General features: G+C 44.1%; 1 protein-coding gene across 1 annotated transcript in view; it reads right to left on the bottom strand.

Moving 5' to 3' along the window:
* The window catches only part of MCM10 (minichromosome maintenance 10 replication initiation factor), a 39,222-nt gene extending 15,890 nt beyond the window's left edge, over positions 1-23,332 (bottom strand). The window contains exons 1-15 of the mRNA XM_060258530.1: positions 23,194-23,332; positions 20,411-20,493; positions 17,665-17,970; positions 16,145-16,224; positions 14,280-14,301; positions 13,561-13,732; positions 12,586-12,751; positions 10,312-10,479; positions 9,073-9,189; positions 8,619-8,818; positions 5,844-5,944; positions 4,035-4,130; positions 3,814-3,934; positions 2,500-2,719; positions 1,116-1,254 (exon numbers count right to left, since the gene is read on the bottom strand). Coding sequence (XP_060114513.1) covers positions 1,116-1,254; positions 2,500-2,719; positions 3,814-3,934; positions 4,035-4,130; positions 5,844-5,944; positions 8,619-8,818; positions 9,073-9,189; positions 10,312-10,479; positions 12,586-12,751; positions 13,561-13,732; positions 14,280-14,301; positions 16,145-16,224; positions 17,665-17,970; positions 20,411-20,447 — 1,945 coding nt within the window. The 5' untranslated portion in view covers positions 20,448-20,493; positions 23,194-23,332. The remainder of the gene's footprint in view (positions 1-1,115; positions 1,255-2,499; positions 2,720-3,813; positions 3,935-4,034; positions 4,131-5,843; positions 5,945-8,618; positions 8,819-9,072; positions 9,190-10,311; positions 10,480-12,585; positions 12,752-13,560; positions 13,733-14,279; positions 14,302-16,144; positions 16,225-17,664; positions 17,971-20,410; positions 20,494-23,193) is intronic.
* Positions 23,333-23,750: the final 418 nt, after the last annotated feature.

Below are 23,750 nucleotides of genomic sequence, written 5' to 3' on the forward strand. Positions count from 1 at the left end.
GAAAGTAACCTTTAAATGCCCTTTGCTTTCCAGAGAAAATAGGGTTTGTTTGGTTTCCTTTGCCTGATCCCAAATTCTGTAGCTGCATTATTCTCTCTGCACTATGTTTGTTTCTTTCAGATAGGTGAGGGTGGGCTCCTTACACAAAGTATCAGTGGGCACTTTGGTTAGCAGGAACAAAGGGAGGAGCAAACTGCCCATTTGAAGGTGTGAGGCGGTCTGTGAGGGGCTCAGGCTCTGCTCCTTCTTCCTGACTTGTCATCCTCCCTGCAGCCTATCCCAGCCCAGTTTAATTCAGTCTGCTTACCAACAACAGGTGATACAAATGAGGGGTCCAGAGGGGGCTGGGAGAACTGAGGCTGCAGTGGGGACCTATAAAAACTGCTAGCTACAGGGTTAGGTGGAAAAGATGTTTGTTTTGCTGTTCCCAAACCATGTCTCTAAATTTCCAATAGAAGGGGAAGGGAAATAATTGTTCCCTCTCCATGCCCTCTCTACCAGTTTAGATAGTTCCATGGTAATATTATAGATGGCGGTTCTTTTATTCCTAGCAGCTCAGCAGTCGATATCAGTATAGGATTGTCTGAAAAGGGCGGTCTTGCAGGCCCTGCGGAACTGGTCGAGGTTCCGCAGGGCCCGCACTTCCTCCGGAAGCTGGTTCCACAGTGCAGGAGCCGCGGCTGAAAAGGCCCGTGCTCTGATGTTTTGGAGTTTGGCCTCTCTCGGCCCAGGGATGGTCATTTTATTTTTACCCACTGACCTCAGTGCCCTCTGGGGTTCATATGGGGAGAGACAGTCCCTTAGGTAGGCTGGTCCTCGGCCATATAGGGCTTTAGAGGTAATAACCAACACTTTGTACTGGACTCGGTAGGTGATTGGCAGCCAGTTTCAGGTACTGTTTTAAGGAAGTTTATGAGCTTGTGTTGGGGCCGCATTCAAAGCCATCCTTGGGCCACAGATTGGACAAGCCTCTGTATGTAGATCTCTGGAGCCAGCCCTCCACTGTAGTGGGTCTGCACCAAGGCAACTAAACCTGGGAGTAAGTCTGAGATATGGCGGCTTTACAAAGCTAAGCGTAACAACATCTTTAGTTCTGGATCTGTGTGCTTGCATACCTTCTACCGCAGGGACACTTTTTTGCATTCTCTCAGCAAGCTCTAGAATGTCAAGATCGGATCGTTTCCGTTTTATGCTGTTTGGGTCAACTTTGGAGAGGATCTGGCCCTTGGCACGCAGTTTATTTATGGCTGCTATCTGAAAAAAAGTGAAGACGGAATATTCATGCTTGGAGGTCGCAAACACGCTCAAGTGAGGAAATCCAGTGAAGCTTACTTAAGCTGAAGAGCAAATATATTTCACCTCTCTGCTCTGTTTGAAAAACTGAGCCAAGTTCTGTATTAGGAGTCCCCAATCTTGTTGAGCCTCTGGGTGCTTTCAGAATTTTGAGAAAATGTAGCAGGCACAACTACAAAATGGCTGCCTTGAGGCACTGCCAGTCACAAAATGGCTGCCTTGAGGCACTGCCAGTCACAAAATGGCTGCCTGGAGGCACTGCCAGTCACAAAATGGCTGTCGTATGAGGAGGGACAATTTCAGAATGTTGAAAAGTACCAAGCCAAGCACCTCCCTATGATGACACAGTGACTTCTGAAAGGGAGGGAACTTCACCACAATGTTGTTTTAACTGTTGTTAGCCGCCCTGAGCCCATTAGGGGAGGGCGTGATATAAATCTGATAAATAATAAAATAAAAAGCTGATGCCTCCCAGGGTCCTCTGAAGCCCCTCCTGGTCCAATGAGGCGGAGGATATCTGGAACTTTCCTTTAGCAAATTGGTGTCTGGGGAGTCAGGAAATACACTGGTGTACACCATGTTATGGAATTGTTCTAGATGTTTCCTATTGCACAGTAAAGACAGAAGTGATCTGTGTACCTGCAGCCTCCATCTTAAATTGCTGAAGTTAATACAAATTATTTCCATGAAGACGACAGAAGTCTTGCCCTCTTGCCCCCATCAGAAAACTTGTATACTGGTATGAAAATGTGGGATTTTATTTCACATTTGATACTCCTGTTGTCATTGGCTGCCTTTACTCTTTCACTCACTGGCTCTGATATACACGCTTCTCAACAGGTTCAAAATGTAAGATACTTGAATCTGGTTCTCCTTTTTTCTAGATAAGAGAGGGAAGAGACGTGATGCTGAAGGAGCTATTGTAGTCTGAATGAAAGTCTATGCTTCTTTATTACAGGGGGCCCAAAGTTATGTATTAAATTCAATTTATAAATCCAAGAAAGTTATTTTAAAATATAATCAAAATTTCCTGCTCACCAGCATTCAACTTTTCCCCACAAAACTATCATCAAACAATCACTGTCAAGTCTTCAAGCCAACTTGGAATGAGAAACGTTCATGCCAACAGCAGTTGCATTTGACTGAACGTTGAGTTTTTACTGAGCGCCTCATGGTTAGCATTAAGAGCTTCCGAGGAAAACTTACCTTTTTCGCTTCTGCCAAGCCATTTGGCTTGCGTGCTGGAGGAACCAAGTTGTCAAAGAAGAGAATGTCATCTCCTTCAGAAAAACCCATGCCAAGCCTAGGTGTCTGGGGACTGGACAGTTTTGTGACTTTGGGGAATTCAGCTCCTGAAGTTGGAGACAACAGCACTAAGGAAGAGGGCAGTGCTGGGGCACTTGAATTACTTGCAGTTTGCAGAAACCTTAAATCAGAAGACAGAAGCTATGAATAACATGTATATGACTTCAGTGGGTGGAGAAATACTTCACTTTCACAGTATCACAGGAAGGGGAAGGATTCTATTTCTTGCCTCCCTGATATGATGGTGGGAAACGCCCAAGATGTCCTCCGACTCAGAGGGAGAGTTATAGGGTACAATATATGATTAAGTTGCTTGTCCTTTTGTTTCGCTATGTGAAAGAAATAGAACTGATACCATGCATAATTGTAGTGGGAAAAACAGACTGCTAAGAGATGGAAGCAATGTGAGATGACCCAATACAAAGTTAAATTCTACTCTAGGAAACCTAAACATCTCAGGTGCCAAGGGCCACTGAGCTGGTTTACTGATTTTTGAAGACCTCTGTTGTGCTTCTAGTGATCTTGTTGCATGATGGTTACTTTTACGTGCAGCTGCCTTCACTTAAATTTGTTCTTTAAAATAAATACATGCAATCCTAAATACACATAACAAAGAAATCATCAGAATCTGCCTGTTTCCTACTCTGTCCTTGCTCAGCATCTTGTAATTTCCTTGCTCTGCTTCCACATTCTTTCCTCTTCTACTCTCTCACCGCACTCCTACTGCCATCGGTCCAAGCCCAGCCTTGAGGCTCTGGCAGTGTGGCTAGGGCTCAGCTCACTCTTGGCCAGCAGCAGTGCCAGACAATCAATGTACATTTATCACCATCTCCCAGCCCCCTGCTTCTGGTCCAAGGGAACTGGGGGTGAGTGGGGAGGTGATAACTGCTACCAAACTAGACCTTGTGCCACTTTCCCCAGTCGTTGAGCCACCGAGAAGGTCCCCATGGACCACAGACCAAGAACCCATTTTAAATCTGAATGGGAAGTGTTTATTCCTTTGGGGTGGGGGTGGGGAATCAGCAGAGGGCTCAGCAAGAAGACTTTTTTCAGGACCATACATTTATTTTGCTTCACTGGGCTGCTTTGTTCAAGAGCTGTCAACAGATAGGATAGGCTAGATACTTTAAGACTGGTTTGGAAATCACTTTTTGAACAAGAACAAGAAGAGAGCAGTTTCCTCACACACAAACACTAAACTTTCAAGGGCATTACCTCTTCTGCAGCTCTTCAGATCTCCTTTTTCTGGCTTCCAGCATTTGCTGCTTCTGTTGTTTCAGCAGCATGGAGGCAGAGATGGACCGGAAATCTGAGCTTGGCTTCCTGGTCAGTGCTGCTGGTAAGGGAGGTGGAGAGAAGAGGGGAAAATAAGTGATAGAGGAGGCAGCCTTTCTCCCATAAGAGCCAAATGCATTCCTGCCTCCCTTCCCACATACCTGGTACACTAGCTTTGGCTAAGTGCCGGTTTAGGTTTTGTGCCCCAACGGAGGTTGTGGCCAGAAGTTCCTTGAATTCATCTGAACACGGCAAAGCTGAAACAAAGAAGCAGGGGACTAAGTTGAGGACCTGGCCCTCTCTACATGCCTCGCAAAACCAGAGGGATAAAAGATGAAAATTAAGAAAAGCTATGCAAATCTGCTCAACACACATAACTAATGTTTATGGGACTCTCTATTTTCTTGGCACAAGAAAATAAGCCTTGACAGGATGAAAATTATTATTATTTAGCCCGGAGTACACACAGACCTACTTACAAATACGATCCAACGGTGGCAGCCAGGTGATAACGCAAGGTTCCGAATAGTTTCCGGATAGAATCTTACATAGATTCCGGATAGAATCTTACACAGATTCCGAATAGCTCAGTTTATATGATACTACCTGCACAGCAAAGACTAAAGCCTAGGATGAGACCACTGCGTACAAGAATAGTCCAGCCACACTTTGCCACTTGTCATGGTGTTCTGCACCAACATCTGCTATGAGTGCAAGACATGAGTCCCTCACAAGCCATCATTTGGAAGCACGAGACTGAAGCTGATTTGCAAGTAACGGTTGTAAGGGGACATGGTTCAAGTTGGCCAGGGTCAGTGTCCATGTGCATGTAACACAGAACACTCAGATGGGAAGGGAGAATCTGGAAGGGGCGTGTGTGGCTGATCTATCAAACTACCCAAGCGGTTCAAGACCTCACACAGAGAATTTCACCCGATTTATTATACTAGGTCTTTCTCTACTACACTCCTTTCCCCCTGCCTTTCTGTAATTTACTATAAAAATGGGGGAAATTATTGAGAGCCAGTTGGTGTAGTGGTTAAGTGCGCAGACTCTTATCTAGGAGAACTGAGTTTGATTCCCCACTCCTCCACTTGCAGCAGCTGGAATGGCCTTGGATCAGCCATAGCTATCTCAGAGCTGTCCTTAAAAGGGCAGCGTCTGTGAGAGCTCCCTCAGCCCCACCTACCACACAGGGTGTCTGTTTTGGCTGGAAGGGGGGGGGGAGGTAAAGGAGATTGTAAGCCGTTCTGAGATTCAGAGTGTAGGGCGGGGTATAAATCCAATACCATCTTTTTTCTTCCCACTGTATCTGAAGAAGGGAAGTGTTTTTATGAAAGCTCAAACCAGAATAATAAAATGGTGTTATTGTTTAAGGTGCCACTGGACCTCTGCTCTGTTATGAAATGTAAGCACTAGAGCATTGTGTTTGGAGAACAAAGTAAAAAAAAAGCTAACTTCATGTGCTTCACACTGTTACGCTTTTCAAGACTTATGTCTCAAGGTGATTGAAAATGCTGCTTGAGGGAGGTTAGAAGTATACCTACTTCGAGGTCAAAACATACCATCAAAAAACTGTTACCCTACCGGTCAAAGGCACATTTCCCTACTTGGCAGACATTAACACATTTCTTAATGACATTTGCTTCATCTGAAGAATTGACTCTTCAGTAGCATCTTTTTAAAAACACCCCATGGAAATGGACCCTACTTCACACCCACACTCATTATCTTTGTCTAACCAGCTCTGATCTGCCCTAGATTATCTCAAGGTCTTGGTCTGTTTCACTTAAGGAAATTTTAAACAACCAAACGATAACTCAGTTTCTGCCTGCAAATATGATTCCAGCAGGTGTCTGGAAAATCTTGGTGATTTGGAAGAATTATTGCTGGGATCTCTTGTTGCTGCAGGGGGAAAAGCTTGTCAACTGCAGAGATGCTTGAAGACCAGAACTGTTAAAGAATGTTACCCAGTTTTTGCTTTGTTTCCTGCAGAATTGTGTCAGCTCCTCTCACAACCAAATTGGATAGAGTGGTTTGGATCTTCTTCTTGGGGGCAGCAGCTCCTGCGCTGAAAAAAGAAGGAAAGGAACACAACACCTTGAAACAGAAAGCCATGTTCAGACTGCACAATTGGAGGTAGTTGTCCAAATGCTACCATCGGCTCCCATTCTGCATGAGCAGGTGTTATTCTTCCTCAAGAAGAAATCCTGAGTTATCCAGAACAAAACCACAGGGTTTCAGTTTTCAGAGGCTGAGAAGCTTCCATGTAAACCCCCAAGAGAGACATCTCCCATAGGTGCAATGAAAAGTTGGGAAAAGACTGCAACTATGGCAATGATAACAAATCTACTTTGAACAACCTTGAGTGTTCACTCTGGTGCCATGAGGAAAGAATTCCTTCCCCCAAAATAATTCCCAAACCTTCTGGAAAACCTAAGCCTGTCCAGGAACCCCATGCTTAAACTTACCTGCCCCATTTTTTATCCCCTACAGCACAGGTGTGGCTGCACTCTAACATTCAGCCCTTGTTAGAACTGTGTCTCTCATTTGCCACCTCTTCACTCCCACCAGTGGCCTCTTTCGACACACCAGCTTCTCAGTGTAGATAGCCATCTGCCTGCAAATTTGCATTCGGATTACCTTTACTCTTTCCAAAGAAGAGAATGGTTAATACCATTCATCCCAAATTCTGTATCAGGACAACACAGGACCTAAAATTTTTGCTCTCACTAAAAAAGAATAAAGTTAAAATCCAGTGGCACCTTTCTCCCTTTCTCACAAGAACTCGTGGGCATTCGATGAAATTGCTGAGCAGACAGGTTAGAACGGATAAAAGGAAGTCCTTCTTCACCCAAAGGGTGATTAACATGTGGAATTCACTGCCACAGGAGGTGGTGGCGGCCACTGGATGGGCCACTGGCCTGATCCAACATGGCTCATCTTATGTGACACAGAGTGTTGGACCAGATGGGCCATTGGCCTGATCCAACATGGCTTCTCTTATGTGACACAGCGTGTTGGACTGGAGGGGCCATTGGCCTGATCCAACAGGGCTTCTCTTATGTTCTTATGTGACACAGAGTGTTGGACTGGAGGGGCCATTGGCCTGATCCAACAGGGCTTCTCTTATGTTCTTATGTGACACAGAGTGTTGGACTGGATGGGCCACTGGCCTGATCCAACATGGCTTCTCTTATGTTCTTATGTGACACAGAGTGTTGGACTGGATGGGCCACTGGCCTGATCCAACATGGCTTCTCTTATGTTCTTATGTGACACAGAGTGTTGGACTGGATGGGCCATTGGCCTGATCCAACAGGGCTTCTCTTATGTGACACAGAGTGTTGGACTGGATGGGCCACTGGCCTGATCCAACATGGCTTCTCTTATGTTCTTATGTGACACAGAGTGGTGGACTGGATGGGCCATTGGCCTGATCCAACATGGCTTCTCTTATGTGACACAGCGTGTTGGACTGGAGGGGCCATTGGCCTGATCCAACAGGGCTTCTCTTATGTTCTTATGTGACACAGAGTGTTGGACTGGAGGGGCCATTGGCCTGATCCAACAGGGCTTCTCTTATGTTCTTATGTGACACAGAGTGTTGGACTGGAGGGGCCATTGGCCTGATCCAACAGGGCTTCTCTTATGTGACACAGAGTGTTGGACTGGAGGGGCCATTGGTCCGATCCAACAGGGCTTCTCTTCTGTTCTTATGTGACACAGAGTGTTGGACTGGAGGGGCCATTGGCCTGATCCAACATGGCTCCTCTTATGTTCTTATGTGACACAGAGTGTTGGACCGGATGGGCCATTGGCCTGATCCAACAGGGCTTCTCTTATGTTCTTATGTGACACAGAGTGTTGGACTGGAGGGGCCATTGGCCTGATCCAACAGGGCTTCTCTTCTGTTCTTATGTGACACAGAGTGTTGGACTGGATGAGCCACTGGCCTGATCCAACATGGCTTCTCTTATGTGACACAGCGTGTTGGACTGGAGGGGCCATTGGCCTGATCCAACAGGGCTTCTCTTATGTTCTTATGTGACACAGAGTGTTGGGGACTGGAGGGGCCACTGGCCTGATCCAACATGGCTTCTCTTATGTGACACAGAGTGTTGGACTGGATGGGCCACTGGCCTGATCCAACATGGCTCCTCTTATGTTCTTATGTGACACAGAGTGTTGGACCGGATGGGCCATTGGCCTGATCCAACAGGGCTTCTCTTATGTTCTTATGTGACACAGAGTGTTGGACTGGAGGGGCCATTGGCCTGATCCAACAGGGCTTCTCTTCTGTTCTTATGTGACACAGAGTGTTGGACTGGATGAGCCACTGGCCTGATCCAACATGGCTTCTCTTATGTTCTTATTCAAGGTATGAGACTTTGTGCGCAAGCACACTTCTTCAAATAAAATGAAATGGACGAAAACCATTCAAACTTATTGACAGAGCTGAACAGCAAATTAGCATATAACATGATGAAGACATTTTGAGACAAAACAGGAAAAACAAGCCAAGCTGGCACACAAAAGCTCATGCCTTGAATAAAGCTTGGTTGGTCTTAAAGGTGCCACTGGGCTCTAGTTTTATTATATTGCTTCACACCGTAACGGCTACCCACTTGGGCTCTCCCTGAAAGTAATATTTTGTACAACTTCTAACATGGCACTAAATTTTACTTTTAGTGACAGCAGCGTATCTGGTAAAGGAAAACAGGAAAGGAAATATGATTTCTTACACTGAGGCTGCATAGGCTGCTGAGGAAACCCCTCCGTAATGAAATCCGTTTTGACAAAGTCTCTCCTTCAAGCCAAGGGCCTTCTTCACTGTCCTTTTTGGAGCCCGAGTGACTGAAAAGGATGACTGCAGATCTGCCCGCTTTGAACTGAGACGTCGGTATTGGGACTGGACATGATACTGGCAATACTCACAGCTGTTCTGGAGGACGAGACAATCAAAAATTAACCCTTAGTACTGCCCAGCTTAACAAATCCTGATTTTTTTTTTAATGGGGGAAAAAAAGGTAGATCTGCTGGGTGAAAAGTTCGTCCCAATCCATTTTTTGTCTTTGACATTCCTGTTATAAGTTATTGTAACATCCCAAAAACAACACACAGGCCTCCCAGAAAACAGACAGACGGCCTTCCAACATCCACAAAAGGTTAATAGAAACCCAGCAAAAGTATACCCACCAGATTAACTCTCTGTGTGCAAGGCTCTCCATTTTTCTTCCTGGCTTTGCAGGTTCCTAGGTCCATGGCCTCACCCAAAAGTAAGATCTTTTCAGGATGATCAACAGACACACACACCTAAAGAGAAGCAATATCAGTAAGGGGTGCTAACTTTCAATGATGATACTGAGCAAATGCCATTACTAGGTGAAAGTGTGTAGCACAGTAATCACCAGTGTGTTTCCTAATCCTCACTTCCTTCTCCCTGAAGCAAAGAACCAGCCCTGGCTTTTCTCCACTTTGTTAGAGCAGGAGAGGCACGCAGGAGATATAACCTTTGTGTTTGCAGAGAGTACCCATTTGGGATCCAGCTGCCTCAATCATAGTAAGAAGCTTGGCATGGAACGTTCTAACATTTTGTGACAAGTCCAATCGCACACATACCTGCCCATAGGAGGTATTTTATTTCTTGGAGGTGGGCACTTATCCAAAGCAGGTGGGACGCATAAGAACATAAGAAAAGCCATGTTAGATCAGGCCAATGGCCCTTCCAGTCCAACACTCTGTGTCACACAGTGGCCAAAAAAAATTATATACACACACTGTGGCTAATAGCCACTGATGGACCTCTGCTCCGTATTTTTATCTAAACCCCTCTTGAAGGTGGCTACGCTTGTGGCCGCCACCACCTCCTGTGGCAGTGAATTCCACATGTTAATCACCCTTTGGGTGAAGAAGTACTTCCTTCTATCCGTTTTAACCTGTCTGCTCAGCAATTTCATCGAATGCCCACGAGTTCTTGTGAGAAAGGGAGAAAAGTACTTCTTTCTCCATCCCATGCATTATCTTGTAAACCTCTATCATGTCACCCCGCAGTCGACGTTTCTCCAAGCTAAAGAGCCCCAAGCGTTTCAACCTTTCTTCATAGGGAAAGTGTTCCAGCCCATTAATCATTCTAGTTGCCCTTTTCTGGACTTTCTCCAATGCTATAATATCCTTTTTGAGGTGCGGCGACCAGAACTGCACACAGTACTCCAAATGAGACCGCACCATCGATTTATACAGGGGCATTATGATACTGGCTGATTTGTTTTCAAAAAGGTAGATCTGCTGGGTGGAAAGTTCGTCCCAATCCATTTTTGTCTTTGACATTCCTGTTATAAGTTATAATACATGGCAAGCCTGAGAGCTTGATGCAGGTATGAAAAATTGTTAAAAGGAAAATGGTGGTGGTGGTGATGGGGAGTGGGGGATGCATACCTCATTTGACCCTTCCTTTGACTTCATGGGATTAGCATTCAGCAGCCCAATGGCCATGCCTTGATCCGCTTTCCAGTGATCTTTGTGAACATCACCAAAGAGAAACAAGGAGACACATCTGCTGAAGTCATGCAGGTCGTTCAAGCTCCAGATGCTGAAAGTTTTACCCTAGAAGAGGTTGTAACTGTAAAGACAACGCAAATAAAAACTCTACCTCCTACAGCTATTGGGTCTCCCTGCAAATCACCCATCAGAGCACAAGGTTTCCATATATGGGTTTGCTGTAAAAAAGGTGAAATTTACTAAATACCTACTCTGAATGCTACAACCCAGCTTACTCAATTGTTATACAAATTCAGATGCTTAGCCCTCTCTGTAATATTTTAAATGATTTGGAAGAAGAAACAAAGTTTGAGGGTTTTTAAAACGTTTTATAAGAGGCTTATGGTATGGGCTGGACGAAAGTGGAAGCTTCAACTCTGTACTGTTCTTCAGTAAGGAGCATTTGCATTGCTACATTTCAAGCACTAAGTGTACTTTACAAACATACCATCAGGGAACTTTATAGCAAATCTGTGAGGTCGTATAATCCCCACATGAGGTATTATTACACCCACATTGCAAATGGAGGCCTGAGGCTGAAAGAAAATGGCTTTCCAAAGACAGCTACGTCAGCCTGTAACCAAGGTGAGATATGAACTGGAGATTTCAGGTTCATTCTGAAACCTGGTTCACCTGAAACCTGAAACAGCAGCCATTCAGATGCAGAACGGCAGTGAAACACAGCCATTTTGTACAGCTGGGCAATGACGCAAAATTGTGAGATATAACAAGTAAAATACATCAACATCTCAAGGTGCCTTCTCTTCCCTCCTTTTACAGCTCCGCACTTACAAGAGAGATTATGAAACAGATTCCAAAGGGCCTTCATATTCTGCCTGATGTGGCATTTAACAACAGGTGCCAAGAAAAACTGCAGAACAATTTTTGTGAGGACTGACTTTTGACTACCATGGAATTGTCAGTTACCTACTCAGTGTTTTAAAGAAGGAAGACCTTGTGACCTGCCTTATTGCAGCTCCTAGAAGGATGGAAGCAAAGCACTCAGGCAGGAGACATTTTCCCTGTCACTACTGCCTACTGCCCAAAACAAAAAGAGAAATTTCTACCTGTGTGGTGGAACCTGCCTGCTTTTCCATGCAGACCCAGTTCTGCCTACTCTCTCTGTTGGGCTACCAACTTCTGGAGGGAGCTATTCTGCTCCCTGCCACTTAGGGCACCACTGCCACCGCTGTCCTTTTGGGGTCTTCCTGCCACGAGGGACAGACTCCTGACTCCCTTCTCAACCTGAGGTCTCTTGTTACCCAGTGCATGGTTAATACAGGGACCAAATTTCTTTTTGGGGCTCCCCCCTGGAGAGTTGGAAACAGGTGCCTTGACCACTTCCTTTGTAATCTGGGGCCCCCTCCCGCAAATAGCATGTCCAAGCAGTTGGAGAACTACGGAGCCCAGAGAACACTGGCAATTTCAAAAGGTCATAATATTTACTGAAAAGAAAAAGTGTACATATACACCCTTAACCCAGCACCAGATCAGCAAAAAAGAAAGAAAAGGAATTTGGAATAAACACATTCCTTCTTTCCCTCCTCTAACATACACTCTAGCTAGTTGTTTCGAGCAGAATAGGCATAATAAGTCTCTAAAAGTTGCAAGTTGGGTCTGTAGCTCTTTACATCACCAGAGAGATCTGCAGCTTCCAAACAGGCCGCCTGGTCTCTCAAAATGGCTGATGTGTAGCACAGCACAGCTAGATGTCTGCTCTCCTTGAGGGTGCAACACTCTCCACACATCTGGAACTTCCTGTTTTCATCCAGTCTCTCTAGAAAATAACTCCTTTCTTTGTGGTTAACAAAAGGAGGGAGGGAGAGCATGAGCAGTCTGCTGTAAGTGAGCTGTGAGCCGACTACTTCCCACAGGAAAAACAGCCTCTTTTCAAAATCAAATCCCAACAAGGCAGGCATTTTGTCACACCCTGCTAACCAGTTAAAATTATGCAGAGGCCAATTCCCCAGGTGTTCAGTCGCCCAGAATGCTTGGCAAAAAGGATGCCCTTCATACCGCTACTGCTAAAGCATGGGCAAAACCATTCCCAAGAGCCTAGCCTTATGTTTATTCAGTGACTGATCTTTAAAAACTCAGGAGGATATACAGCCCAACAAACAGCCATAAGAATGGCATAATTGAATGCACAAAAGAAAAAATGATGCTATTTACATTACTGGAGCTCTGAAGAGTGACCTTCTTTAAGATAACGCCAAAAGTCACCCAGTTCATTTCCTCAAGATTCCCTGACGAAAGCTTGTCTTGTAATTGAGAGAGTCTAATTAATGTCCGGCCTGCCATTTTTCTCTCCATCTCAGCCGAAGACACATGGGGTTTTCTACAATGACAGTGTAGAAAGACAGAGTGAGAAATCCCAGATGCAAAACGCCACCAAACAGTCTTTACTCAAGGCAACAACCAATATTATTCACCTAGTCAAGTGTAAACATCGCCATCTGAGAAGAAAGAACATGAGGCTGTGGAAATCTACAAAAAACATTTGATAATGTCATTACATTCTATTGTTAACCACTGAAACTTCACTATGAAGCTGCAGTCTTATTTCTTCGCTGAAAAACACATTTCAGCATCTCATTGTATTTAACTACCTTGAACTGCTGCATCTCGTTAGGAGTCAGCCAGCATCTCTGGATTTGCACCAATTAGCACATGTCGGACATCACAAATTAAAAAGAAATGTATCTATATTCAGAAGCCATTATTTCAAATGGTCTCTTAGCAGGTGTTTGTGCTGCAGTCCTGCAGGAGGGCAGAAAAGCTCAGGATGTGGTATTAGACACAGAACTTAGATGCCAGAGAATCTCTGCTTCCAGTTTTAAAAGAAAAGTCAAATGAGTTTCTAGCAGCACAATACTGAAAAGATATGCTTGGAAGCGTGTAAGTGATGCCTAAGGAAATCTCAGAAGCCCACTTCTGAATAGGCTATTGTTTGGTTGCAGATCGGTTTCACCACCTGGTGTTAACACCCCCCCCACCCCATCAAAGCTTATGAATTAAACGTGTCTCACTCATACAGATCAGTTTAGATTTCTGATTGCAGAATGTTCATTTTTTTGTACCATGACCCACTTCCCTCATGCTTTTATGATACAAAACCATAATCACTTTTCCACATAGATAGCTGACCTTAACCTGAGTCCGGAAAAGGCTTCCACGAAGACCTCTGGTTTAATTACACTGGATCTCTGTGATGTTTGAGATCTCTGACTGGCACCCACATCAGACTTTCTCCTGGCAACAAACTTCAGAGGCTGAGGCAAATAACTTGACGTTGGCCTTGGAGCCTGGGTTTGCTTCTCTTGGGGGAAGGAAAGAATGAATTACCACATGGTGGGACATCTTAAAATTCTGTTAATATCAGAGAATCAACCAACCTTGGCCACCCAACCAATTCCTCTCAAGAATGGCGAAACATTATCATTTCCAATTGAGAAGCTTTTATTTCAGAAACCAGCAATACCAGAGAATCTTGCCAAAAGCACTTATGGCCACTGACTAAAAAGGCAAGTGACTAGCACAGAACTGAAGCGCAGTTATAATTTTCTTTCTCTAAGTCATGTTATGTTAGCTGAGATCAAGGTGAAAGCAGAGCACTGTGCATCCCTTCTTCCTCAGTGTCAGAGGACCTTTCCGGGATACTCCTGCCTGGTTTTTACATTTCTGTGCCCCTTTGTGAACAAAGTATTTTTCTGAACTCTTCATGTAGAATGGGGAAAATGTTCACAGCTTGGCTGCAGTATTCACTAATCACTAAATCCAATTTCTTCAGAAACAAAATAAACCATCTCTCATGTGGTTCACTTACTCGACTAGCACATATTAACTAAACCTTTGGACCACAATACCTAACACAGCAAGGGTTTCAGCCTGGGAAGGCAGCAGAATGGGACAGTTGAGCTGAGCTGAAAAACATGTTGACTCTTGAAGTTTATTTATTTATTTAGCAGATTTATATTCTGCCCTACCCTAGGAGACTTCTTCTCCCTTAAAGGGGCAATGGGCAATTGACTTAATTGACTAACCAAAAATCATTTGAGAGACTTTGAGGGAAACCGACCTCCATGTCAAAATAATGCTGGAAAACTTACAAAGATTCAGGGGAATAGGAAGTTGCATTTGAGCTAAAACCACAGGGAAGAAACAACATGCTTAACAGCAAGTATAACATAACGAGGCTCTGCAGAATCTTACAGGAGACAAACTAGAAGATATGCCGGGATTTCCGTGATCAGTTTCCAGCTCTTTTTAAATTTAAATTGTTAGACACATGGGGCCCTGATTCTGATTAGGAGTGTGGCATGAGCACCTGCCACCCATGTGCAACAGTGCCAGTCTGAATCAAGGCTCTCGATGCCTAATAATTAAATTTATGATATACTTTTGGAGTCTGTCCCTTGTGTAAGCACATCTAGTTTAAGCATACTACACAAGCAACACAATGCCCAGGAGGCATGGTGTAGAGGTTAGAATGGCAGAGTAAGTTCTAAGAGACTCATGCTCAAATCCTTACTCAGCCATAGAACCTCACTGGGTGAACTTATGCCAGTCACACAATCTCCACCTAACCCACCTCACAAAGTTGTTGTTTGAGGATAAAATGGAAAATGGAAGAATGTTGTAAACCACTTCGGGTCCCCACTGGAGAGCACAATAATATCATCTAAATAAATGATATGCATAATGCTATGTTGTTTGTACTGTGGTGTAAGCGAAGTGCCCTGAGCTTTGACTGGAAGATTCCAAGATATTCCACTGTCACATTTTTCTAATAATTGTAGTATCTTAGACTGCATGCATCAAGTGCCAGCCTTCTAGCTAGCATGGAAAGTACCTCATCCATACCGGAGACCATTCATAGTTCCCCATTTAGAAAGGAGAGAAGCGCAAACGGCACATTTCAAGCTTTCCTAATAATCACATCTTGAATGAGAAGCATACCAAGGCTCAGATTTATGGCTGATATGAATGTATTCTAATAATTTTGATATCCCCTATGATTTCAACAAGATCAAGCTTTCTTATTCTAAAAGCAGGGCATTCAGCACCTTTTCCAGAAACCTTTTCCAGATGATGAAATCCACAGCATCAAGTAGAATGCTCTAACAATCAGGTATGCTCATACTTTATTCTCTTTAGCAAGCATTCAACTATTAAAATTTATCTAACTCAGCAAAAAGCACCATTATCAGCCTGCCTAAGCTGTATCTACTTCAGAGCCCTCATTAGGCAATTCTACAATCACAGGTTAGGAGTTCAGCAACCCAAGGGGAACTGTTTAGAAAATGCACTCCACAGTAAGATCCAATGGGTCCTAAAAGTTATATTTTTTAGGTGCTACATTAAAGTTTTAGAGAGTTTCCAACACTCGGTTTTATGGAGATTTCTGCTTTTATTACCTGCAGCTTGATCTAGCCTTCATCAATATGTCTTGTTCTATTATTTTTATCATCTGATTGTTACCTGAGAAAGTAGCATGTACATTAAACAAAAACAAATTGCCGGTCATTTTCCTGCCAAGAAGAGTTTGCTGGCTGACCTATTGCTGTTGTTTGTAACAGAATTTCCTGACATGTTGATGCCTCAACTTTGACACAGTGACCAATGTCGTAAAGAACGATCCTTTAAGTCAGCTTGCAAATTTGGCAACAGAATAGTTAAAAACAGAATTAGGATTGATCAACATTGATATTCTTAAAATGCTCATCTGGACAGTGTGTAATGGGTAAATCCTTTGACAATGAAACTGTTCCTGTAATTTCTTCATCTGCTCTTGCAGTTGGCTCAACTCAACTGAGGAAGAGTGGCAGAATATGGAAACAGCCTATCCCATTTGGTAGAAAGTTTGGTAAATAGATTGGTTTTTTTAAATAGGGAACAGGAAGCTAGGATAAGGAAAAGTCAAACTTCATGTTTGCCAAAAGGCTTCTAGCTCTCAGTGCCCAGCTCTGATTATAAAAATTCTCCTGGTTACTGTTGCCTCTGTTAATCCTTCTGGTTGTACAACCACCTCCAATGATCACTTCTATCATCCTGAAATGCTAAGTTTTAAAATATCTTCATCATGCAATGTACCAATAAGCAAAGTGACCATTCATAGCTGATGATATCTTCATCATAGTCAAATGCAAGGCCCTCTCTTTTAGCAATTCATTTTAGAGGAGCTGTCTCTCAAGTTGGACTCAATTCTTCTACAGAATTTTGCACAGTAAAGTTAACCCATATGCGTTCGGAACTTTCACAAATTATGAGCTTTGCTAGTTGTATCCTTGCTGTTGTTGATAAGAAGAAGATAGAAGATATTGGATTTATATCCCGCCCTCCACTCCGTAGAGTCTCAGAGCGGCTCACAATCTCCTTTACCTTCCTCCCCCACAACAGTCACCCTGTGAGGTGGGTGGGGCTGGAGAGGGCTCTCACAGCAGCTGCACTTTCAAGGACAACCTCTGCCAGAGCTATGGCTGACCCAAGGCCATTCTAGCAGGTGCAAGTGGAGGAGTGGGGAATCAAACCCGGTTCTCCCAGATAAGAGTCCGCACACTTAACCACTACACCAAACCGGCTCTCCGGTTTTAAAAGACCCATTCGTTGGGCTTGTAGCATGCCCTGTAGCAATTATTTCCAAGGCGAGAATAAGTATATAAGGCAATGGTAGAACTACTGTCCTTGGAGGTTTGTGAAAGACTGAGAAAGCCTTTGTCATGAGACAATCCACTGTCTTGTTTTAAGGAAGTGGCTGCACTATTGAATCCTTCTGAAATAACTGCAAACATTAGATTAAAAGTCCTGAAACGTACCAATAAGCAAAGTGACCATTCATAGCTGCAAAAACCTATTGCAGTTGCTGTGAACGGCGCACTTATTGGCACATTTTTCAGAGTTGCACAGAAACATTGGCAGGCCTTTTCTTTTAGGTGCCAGAGGGCTTTTGGTATTTGAATCCTCTGACATGGTGATGCCTCAACGTTGACATGGTGATCAGAGTTGTAAAGGGAAAAAACCCTTTAAGTAACCTTATGAATTCGGCAACAGAATAGTTAGAAATAGAATTAGGATTGGTCGATGTTGCTATTCTTGTAATACTCATCTGGACAGTAGGTAATGGGTAAATCTTTTGACAATATACTTATTTGGTATGTAATGTACTTATTCAGTATGCTTATTTGATAGGTGTATCTTTGATGCTGTTACAGTTTAACAATTTAAAGTTTAAAAAAAAAAAGAGAGAAAAACCTTGCAGATCTCCAATGGTCTTCCCCTTTGGTAGAGACTGAGGCACGCCTGGCACAGTTTTCTTCTCCTCTCCCGAGAGGTCACCAACATGTCCTAACAACGTTGCCCCGTTTTCCTGGCAGTTACCAGATGCTCCCTTACCAGCATCCGGCTCCTCAATGTATGAAGCATCAGATTCAAAGAGTTCATTGCACTTGTTGGGGCTTCCAGCTTCAGCCTTACCAAGGTTGTTCTCTTCAGGATCTTGCTCGGCAGCTACCTCATTCTCGTCTAATAAGGAAGCCAGCAAGTCTAAATTATCATCCGCTGGAATGATATAAATACAAAAAAAAAAAAATCAAGCTTAACAAATAACCAGACAGCACAAATAAATCTGAAATGCAATTTAAGTTACACAAGCCTCAATCTAAGGATAGCCTTTAAATTATCTAACCCCCTCTTGAAGCTGGCTATGCTTGTGGCCGCCACCACCTCCTGTGGCAGTGAATTCCACATGTTAATCACCCTTTGGGTGAAGAAGTACTTCCTTTTATCCGTTTTAACCTGTCTGCTCAGCAATTTCATCGAATGCCCACGAGTTCTTGTATTGTGAGAAAGGGAGAAAAGTACTTCTTTCTCTACTTTCTCCATCCCATGCATTATCTTGTAAACCTCTATCATGTCACCCCTCAAGTCGACGTTTCTCCAAGCTAAAGAGCCCTAAGCGTTTCAACCTTTCTTCATAAGGAAGGTGTTCCAGCCCTTTAATCATTCTAGTTGCCCTTTTCTGAACTTTCTCCAATGCTATAATATCCTTTTTGAGGTGCGGCGACCAGAACTGCACACAGTACTCCAAATGAGACCGCACCATCGATTTATACAGGGGCATTATGATACTGGCTGATTTGCTTTCAATTCAAATGTATTCAGAAGTAGTACCACTTGCTTCCCAGCTCCCAAGCCAACCTTTGTAAACCAGCTGAGGGACAAAAAGTGCACACCACTGCCAAGGTTAGCACAAGCTCACTAGGCTATCTACATGTCTCTGGCAAAGTCCTTCATAAAGCAGAACCCTTGCTGACTGGATTTTTACACAACTTCATAAGAACATAAGAGAAGCCATGTTGGATCAGGCCAACGGCCCATCAAGTCCAACACTCTGTGTCACACAGTGGCAAAAAATGTTATATACACACATACACTGTGTCTAATAGCCACTGATGGACCTCTGCTCCATATTTTTATCTAAACCCCTCTTGAAGGTGGCTATACTTGTGGCCGCCACCACCTCCTGTGGCAGTGAATTCCACATGTTAATCACCCTTTGGGTGAAGAAGTACTTCCTTTTATCCGTTTTAACCTGTCTGCTCAGCAATTTCATCGAATGCCCACGAGTTCTTGTATTGTGAGAAAGGGAGAAAAGTACTTCTTTCTCTACTTTCTCCATTCCATGCATTATCTTGTAAACCTCTATCATGTCACCCCGCAGTCGACGTTTCTCCAAGCGTCGAATGCCCACTTCGTAGAGGAAGCAAGACCAATTTTTTCAAAACTTGAAAGACATCAACATTGTCATGGCCAGTGTGTACAATTCTGGTCACTACATTTGAGAAAGGATAGTATAGTGGGGGGAAAAGGTGCAGAAAAGGGTAATCAAAATGAATTGGGACACTCTCCTTACAAAACAGGCTTTAGAAATTTGAAAAAAGAACACTGAGGAGTGAAGATGCTGATAAAACAGTACATAGGGGAAAGAAAGGACCTGATAGGTCCTTTGGCTTTTATCATTAAAATAATAACATTCATGGCTTTGTACATCAGTCTTTGAAATTTAAAATTATGCACTTTTTTTGGAATTTAAAATTATGCACATTTTTGTCATTTTCTCAACTGAGGTCTAGATATGACTTGTCAACTTGCATTAAATGGCAATATTTACAACTGCAACATCGGCTGGTATCTAAATATAGTCCTACAACATTAAGTGTCTCAGAGTCTCCCTTTGCTTCTGGAAGCTCTAACTGAATCAAGAAAGAAAACAAAACCTACAATATTTGCTTATAAATATTTGATGTGGATTAATAAATATGATATAGTCTCAGTAATGAATGGAATAAGGAGCTGAATTTTGCCAAAGCGAGGGGATATGACAACGAAATTTATACTTTCTCTCTTTATGGATCTTAAGTTGTGACTCGTTCAGAAAAAGGTTATGCTTATGATGTATTAGACACCACAGCAACTCTTTAGCAAAGGACTGAGTAATGTTCCTAACCGCTGACTTTGTAACTCACAAGATGTGTACATTAAACATATGCTTTAGGTGTGTCCAATCGTAAGTAATAACTTCTTCCCATAAAAACCAAATATCAATTTCACTTTTGTTTTAGAATGTTTATTGATTTTAAGGATGTTTTTGTACTTTTATACACCTCTTGGAGGCTAACCAGTGGTCAATTAAAATGGTAAAGGTAATCCCCTGTGCAAGCAGCGAGTTGTTACCGACCCATGGGGTGACGTGCTATCACGATGTTTCCTTACCTCTGAGGGGAGGGAAGTGGACAGAGGCATCAGACATGCACACGAAAAAGGTTTGACAGCAGTAAAAGATCTGAGAATATTTGAAGCACTGAGTTTCTGAAGCTCAGTGGGGATATGTGTCTGATCGGTAATGTGGACAGCAGATGATGGAGAGTCCCACCAATGAACAGACAGAAGTATAATGGATATATGCTTGTAAAAAAAATCCAGACTATTCAAAACTCACCATCCATATTCTCACAGCACCAATTAAACCCATCCATATTCTCACAACACCAACTAAGACTTCTCAAGAGAAACGACTGTTTGCTAGAAAATGGAACAAGAAAAATATGAGACACAGTAAGGAAAAGCCTTGACTTGTGCAGAACATCATAAAGTTGACTGGAAGTGAAAATATCACCCAAGCCAGTCTCCATCATTCTCAGCAGAATCTATTTCAGAGGGTTGTTGTGAAGATAAAATAGAGGAGAGAAGAAAGATGCGACTTTGGATTCCCATGGGGCAGAAAGGTGAGGTACGACTGAAATAAATAAACTATGAATGTACTGTAAAACTCGATTCATGTATTTTACTTATTTACATTTATAGTCCTCTTTCTCACAGGGACTGAAGGAGGACTGCACATAATGAAGACAGTACAATCAGCAAAATGGGACACTAAATAACCAATGTATTAGGATTTTAAAAGTTCTGAACTAGCAAAAGGAACTGAAGTACAGCTTAAGTATTCACATGACATGTTAAGTGACACAAACATTAACATAAATAGGATCATTCTTAACAATAAGATTCACACAGCAGTATAGACCATGGCCCCTAATCATCTACCCAAGCAAGACTATAAAACCATTCTGTACAGTGCACCTGGACAAAAATGCCCTCTTGAATTGTTCAGTTTTTCATAGTTTGCGGAAAGCTTTCCTGACTTCCTCAGGCAGACCACTCCGTGAGGTGGGAGCCACAACAGAGAAAGCACATGCACAGCAGTTGACTGTGCCCATTTGCAGGCTGGCACCCGCAGAAGCCCCCGCTGACTTGAGTGAAGTTGTGGCAGAGCACAGGGAGAGAGGCGGTCCCACAAATAAGTGCAAGGCTATGAAGGGCTTTGTATGTGATTGCATTTTGCAACTGCAGCACGTTTTCTTAGGTTAAATTGCATATTAAATTAACTTTACAATGATTTGGGCTATTCTTACTATTTCAGTGTCTTGTATATTGTTCCCATTCATTTATATTTGATCATTGTAAAACATTAAACCAACTTCACATTAGAAATGAATTTCTTTTTGCAGTATTTTTAAATACTACCTCTTTCATACAATTGTATTAAATGAATATGTATCCCCCCAGTATTTGACCAGACTGATGAGCTTTTTAAAAAAACAAAACAAAAAACAGCCCATTTTCAAACCTATTCAGATCCCCTCCATTAAGAGAGGGGAGATGCAGAGAGCAGGCAACTGGGAGAACAGCTATACGAGGACTTCTGAACCTCCGCAGGAGTCTTCATGCAGATGCATGCATGGAAGAAAGAAGGGGAGCAATTTTTGTTAAAAGGTCGCTCCGTTTACATTTCAAATGGGCATGGCAATATGATGCCATTTACAGCCATGCCCAAGTAGCTTTACTTGGAACTGGCCTCAGAAGGGGAAATCGGTCACCTCTCCTGTCGCTGCTAGTTGGGACCCATGCCACAGCTATGCATCGGGGCTTTCCTCATTTCCCCATAGGGTTGCCAAGTCCAATTCAATAAATATCTGGGGACTTTGGGGGTGGAGCCAAGAGACTTTGGGGGTGGAGCCAGGAGACTTTGGGGCGGAGCCGAGATCAAGGCTGTGACAAGCATAATTGAACTCCAAGGGAGTTTTGGCCATCACATTTAAAAGGACAGCACACCTTTTCAATGCCTTTCATTCTTTTGGGGCTCTAGGGTTGCCAAGTCCCGTTCAAGAAATATCTGGGGACTTTGGGGGTGGAGCCAGGAGACATTAGGGGTGGAGCCAAGATCAAGGCTGTGACAAGCATCATTGAACTCCAAAGGGAGTTCTGGCCCTCACATTTAAAGGGACGGCACACCTTTTCAATGCCTTCCTTCCATAGGAAATAATGAAGGATAGGGGCACCTTCTTTTGGGGCTCATAGAATTGGACCCCCTGGTCCGATCTTTTTGAAACTTGGGGGGCATTTTGGGGAGAGGCCCTGAATGCCATGCTGAAAATTTGGTGCGTCTACCGCAAAATAGAGCCCCCCCTGAGCCCCAGATACCTGCAGATCAATTTTCCATGATTTTCTATGGGAATAAATCTCCATAGAGAATAACAGAGTTCCCAGCAGACTAGGATATTCCTGCGTGTCCTACTCCCTCTCCCTTTCCAGAGAGCATAATGAGTGGGGTTGCGAAGTCCCATACAAGAAATATCTGGGGACTTTGGGGGTGGAGCCAGGAGACTTTGGGGGTGGAGCCAGGAGACATTAGGGGTGGAGCCAAGATCAAGGCTGTGACCAGCATCATTGAACTCCAAAGGGAGTGCTGGCCATCACATTTAAAGGGACAGCACACCTTTCCAATGCCTTCCTTCCATAGGAAATAATGAAGAATAGGGGCACCTTCTTTGGGGGCTCATAGAATTGGACCCCCTGGTCCGATCTTTTTGAAACTTGGGGGGCATTTTGGGGAGAGGCACTAGATGTTATTCTGAAAATTTGGTGCCTCTACCCCAAAACAGAGCCCCCCCAGAGCCCCAGATACCCACAAATCAATTCTCCATGATTTTCTATGGGAATAAATCTCCCTAGGGAATAACAGAGTTCCCAGCAGACACTCCCCTCCCCTCCCCTCCCCTCCCCCCCACTTTCTGACAACCCTGAAGCCGGGGGGGGGGGAGGGCCTCCAAACCGGGGGATCCCCTGCCCCCACCTGGGGATTGGCAACCCCAGTTTCCTACCCGGAAGAGACATTCAGGAGCCCGCTGCGGCCGCCCCGCCCTGATTAGCAGAAGTGCCAACCTTCAGGTGGACGCTGCAAATCTCCCACATGGGTCAGTTCTGCTGGAGAAAACGCGCTGCTCCTCGCCCGGCCCTCGCTGGTTCTGTTTCCATGGCAGCAGCCCGCCTCCCTCGCCCCCAAAACGCCCGCCAAAATTCTAATCCTAGCCCCGCCCCCTGCTGCCCAAGAGGCGGGAAGGAAGCCTACCTCCACGTCCTCCCAAGTGCGCATGCGCCCGCAGCACCCGCCTCCGTCGTGGCTATTAAGGGTAACCCTGGAACGTCACTTCCGTCGTCCGGTTGAAGGGAAAGGGCGGAAATGGAGAGCTGGGAAAAGGGAACGAGGCAACTTCCCGTTAGCCGCGCGCCGCCGGAGTGTGCAAAGGAAGAGGCGGTGCTTGCAATCTATGCGGTTTCGGCCCCCTTTGATCCTGTCATTCCTCCTGGGTTCCGCTCAGAACCGGAAGTGCTTCCCGCGACCGCGACCCTGGGGAAAAACTCCACCGCTGCGAGTGGCGGCCTCTAGCGGCCAATGCTTGAAAGCAGGCTGCAGGCGGCTGGAAGTGGCTCTTGCACAA

The sequence above is a fragment of the Heteronotia binoei genome, chromosome 17, assembly GCF_032191835.1.
Source record: "Heteronotia binoei isolate CCM8104 ecotype False Entrance Well chromosome 17, APGP_CSIRO_Hbin_v1, whole genome shotgun sequence".
NCBI lineage: Eukaryota > Metazoa > Chordata > Lepidosauria > Squamata > Gekkonidae > Heteronotia > Heteronotia binoei.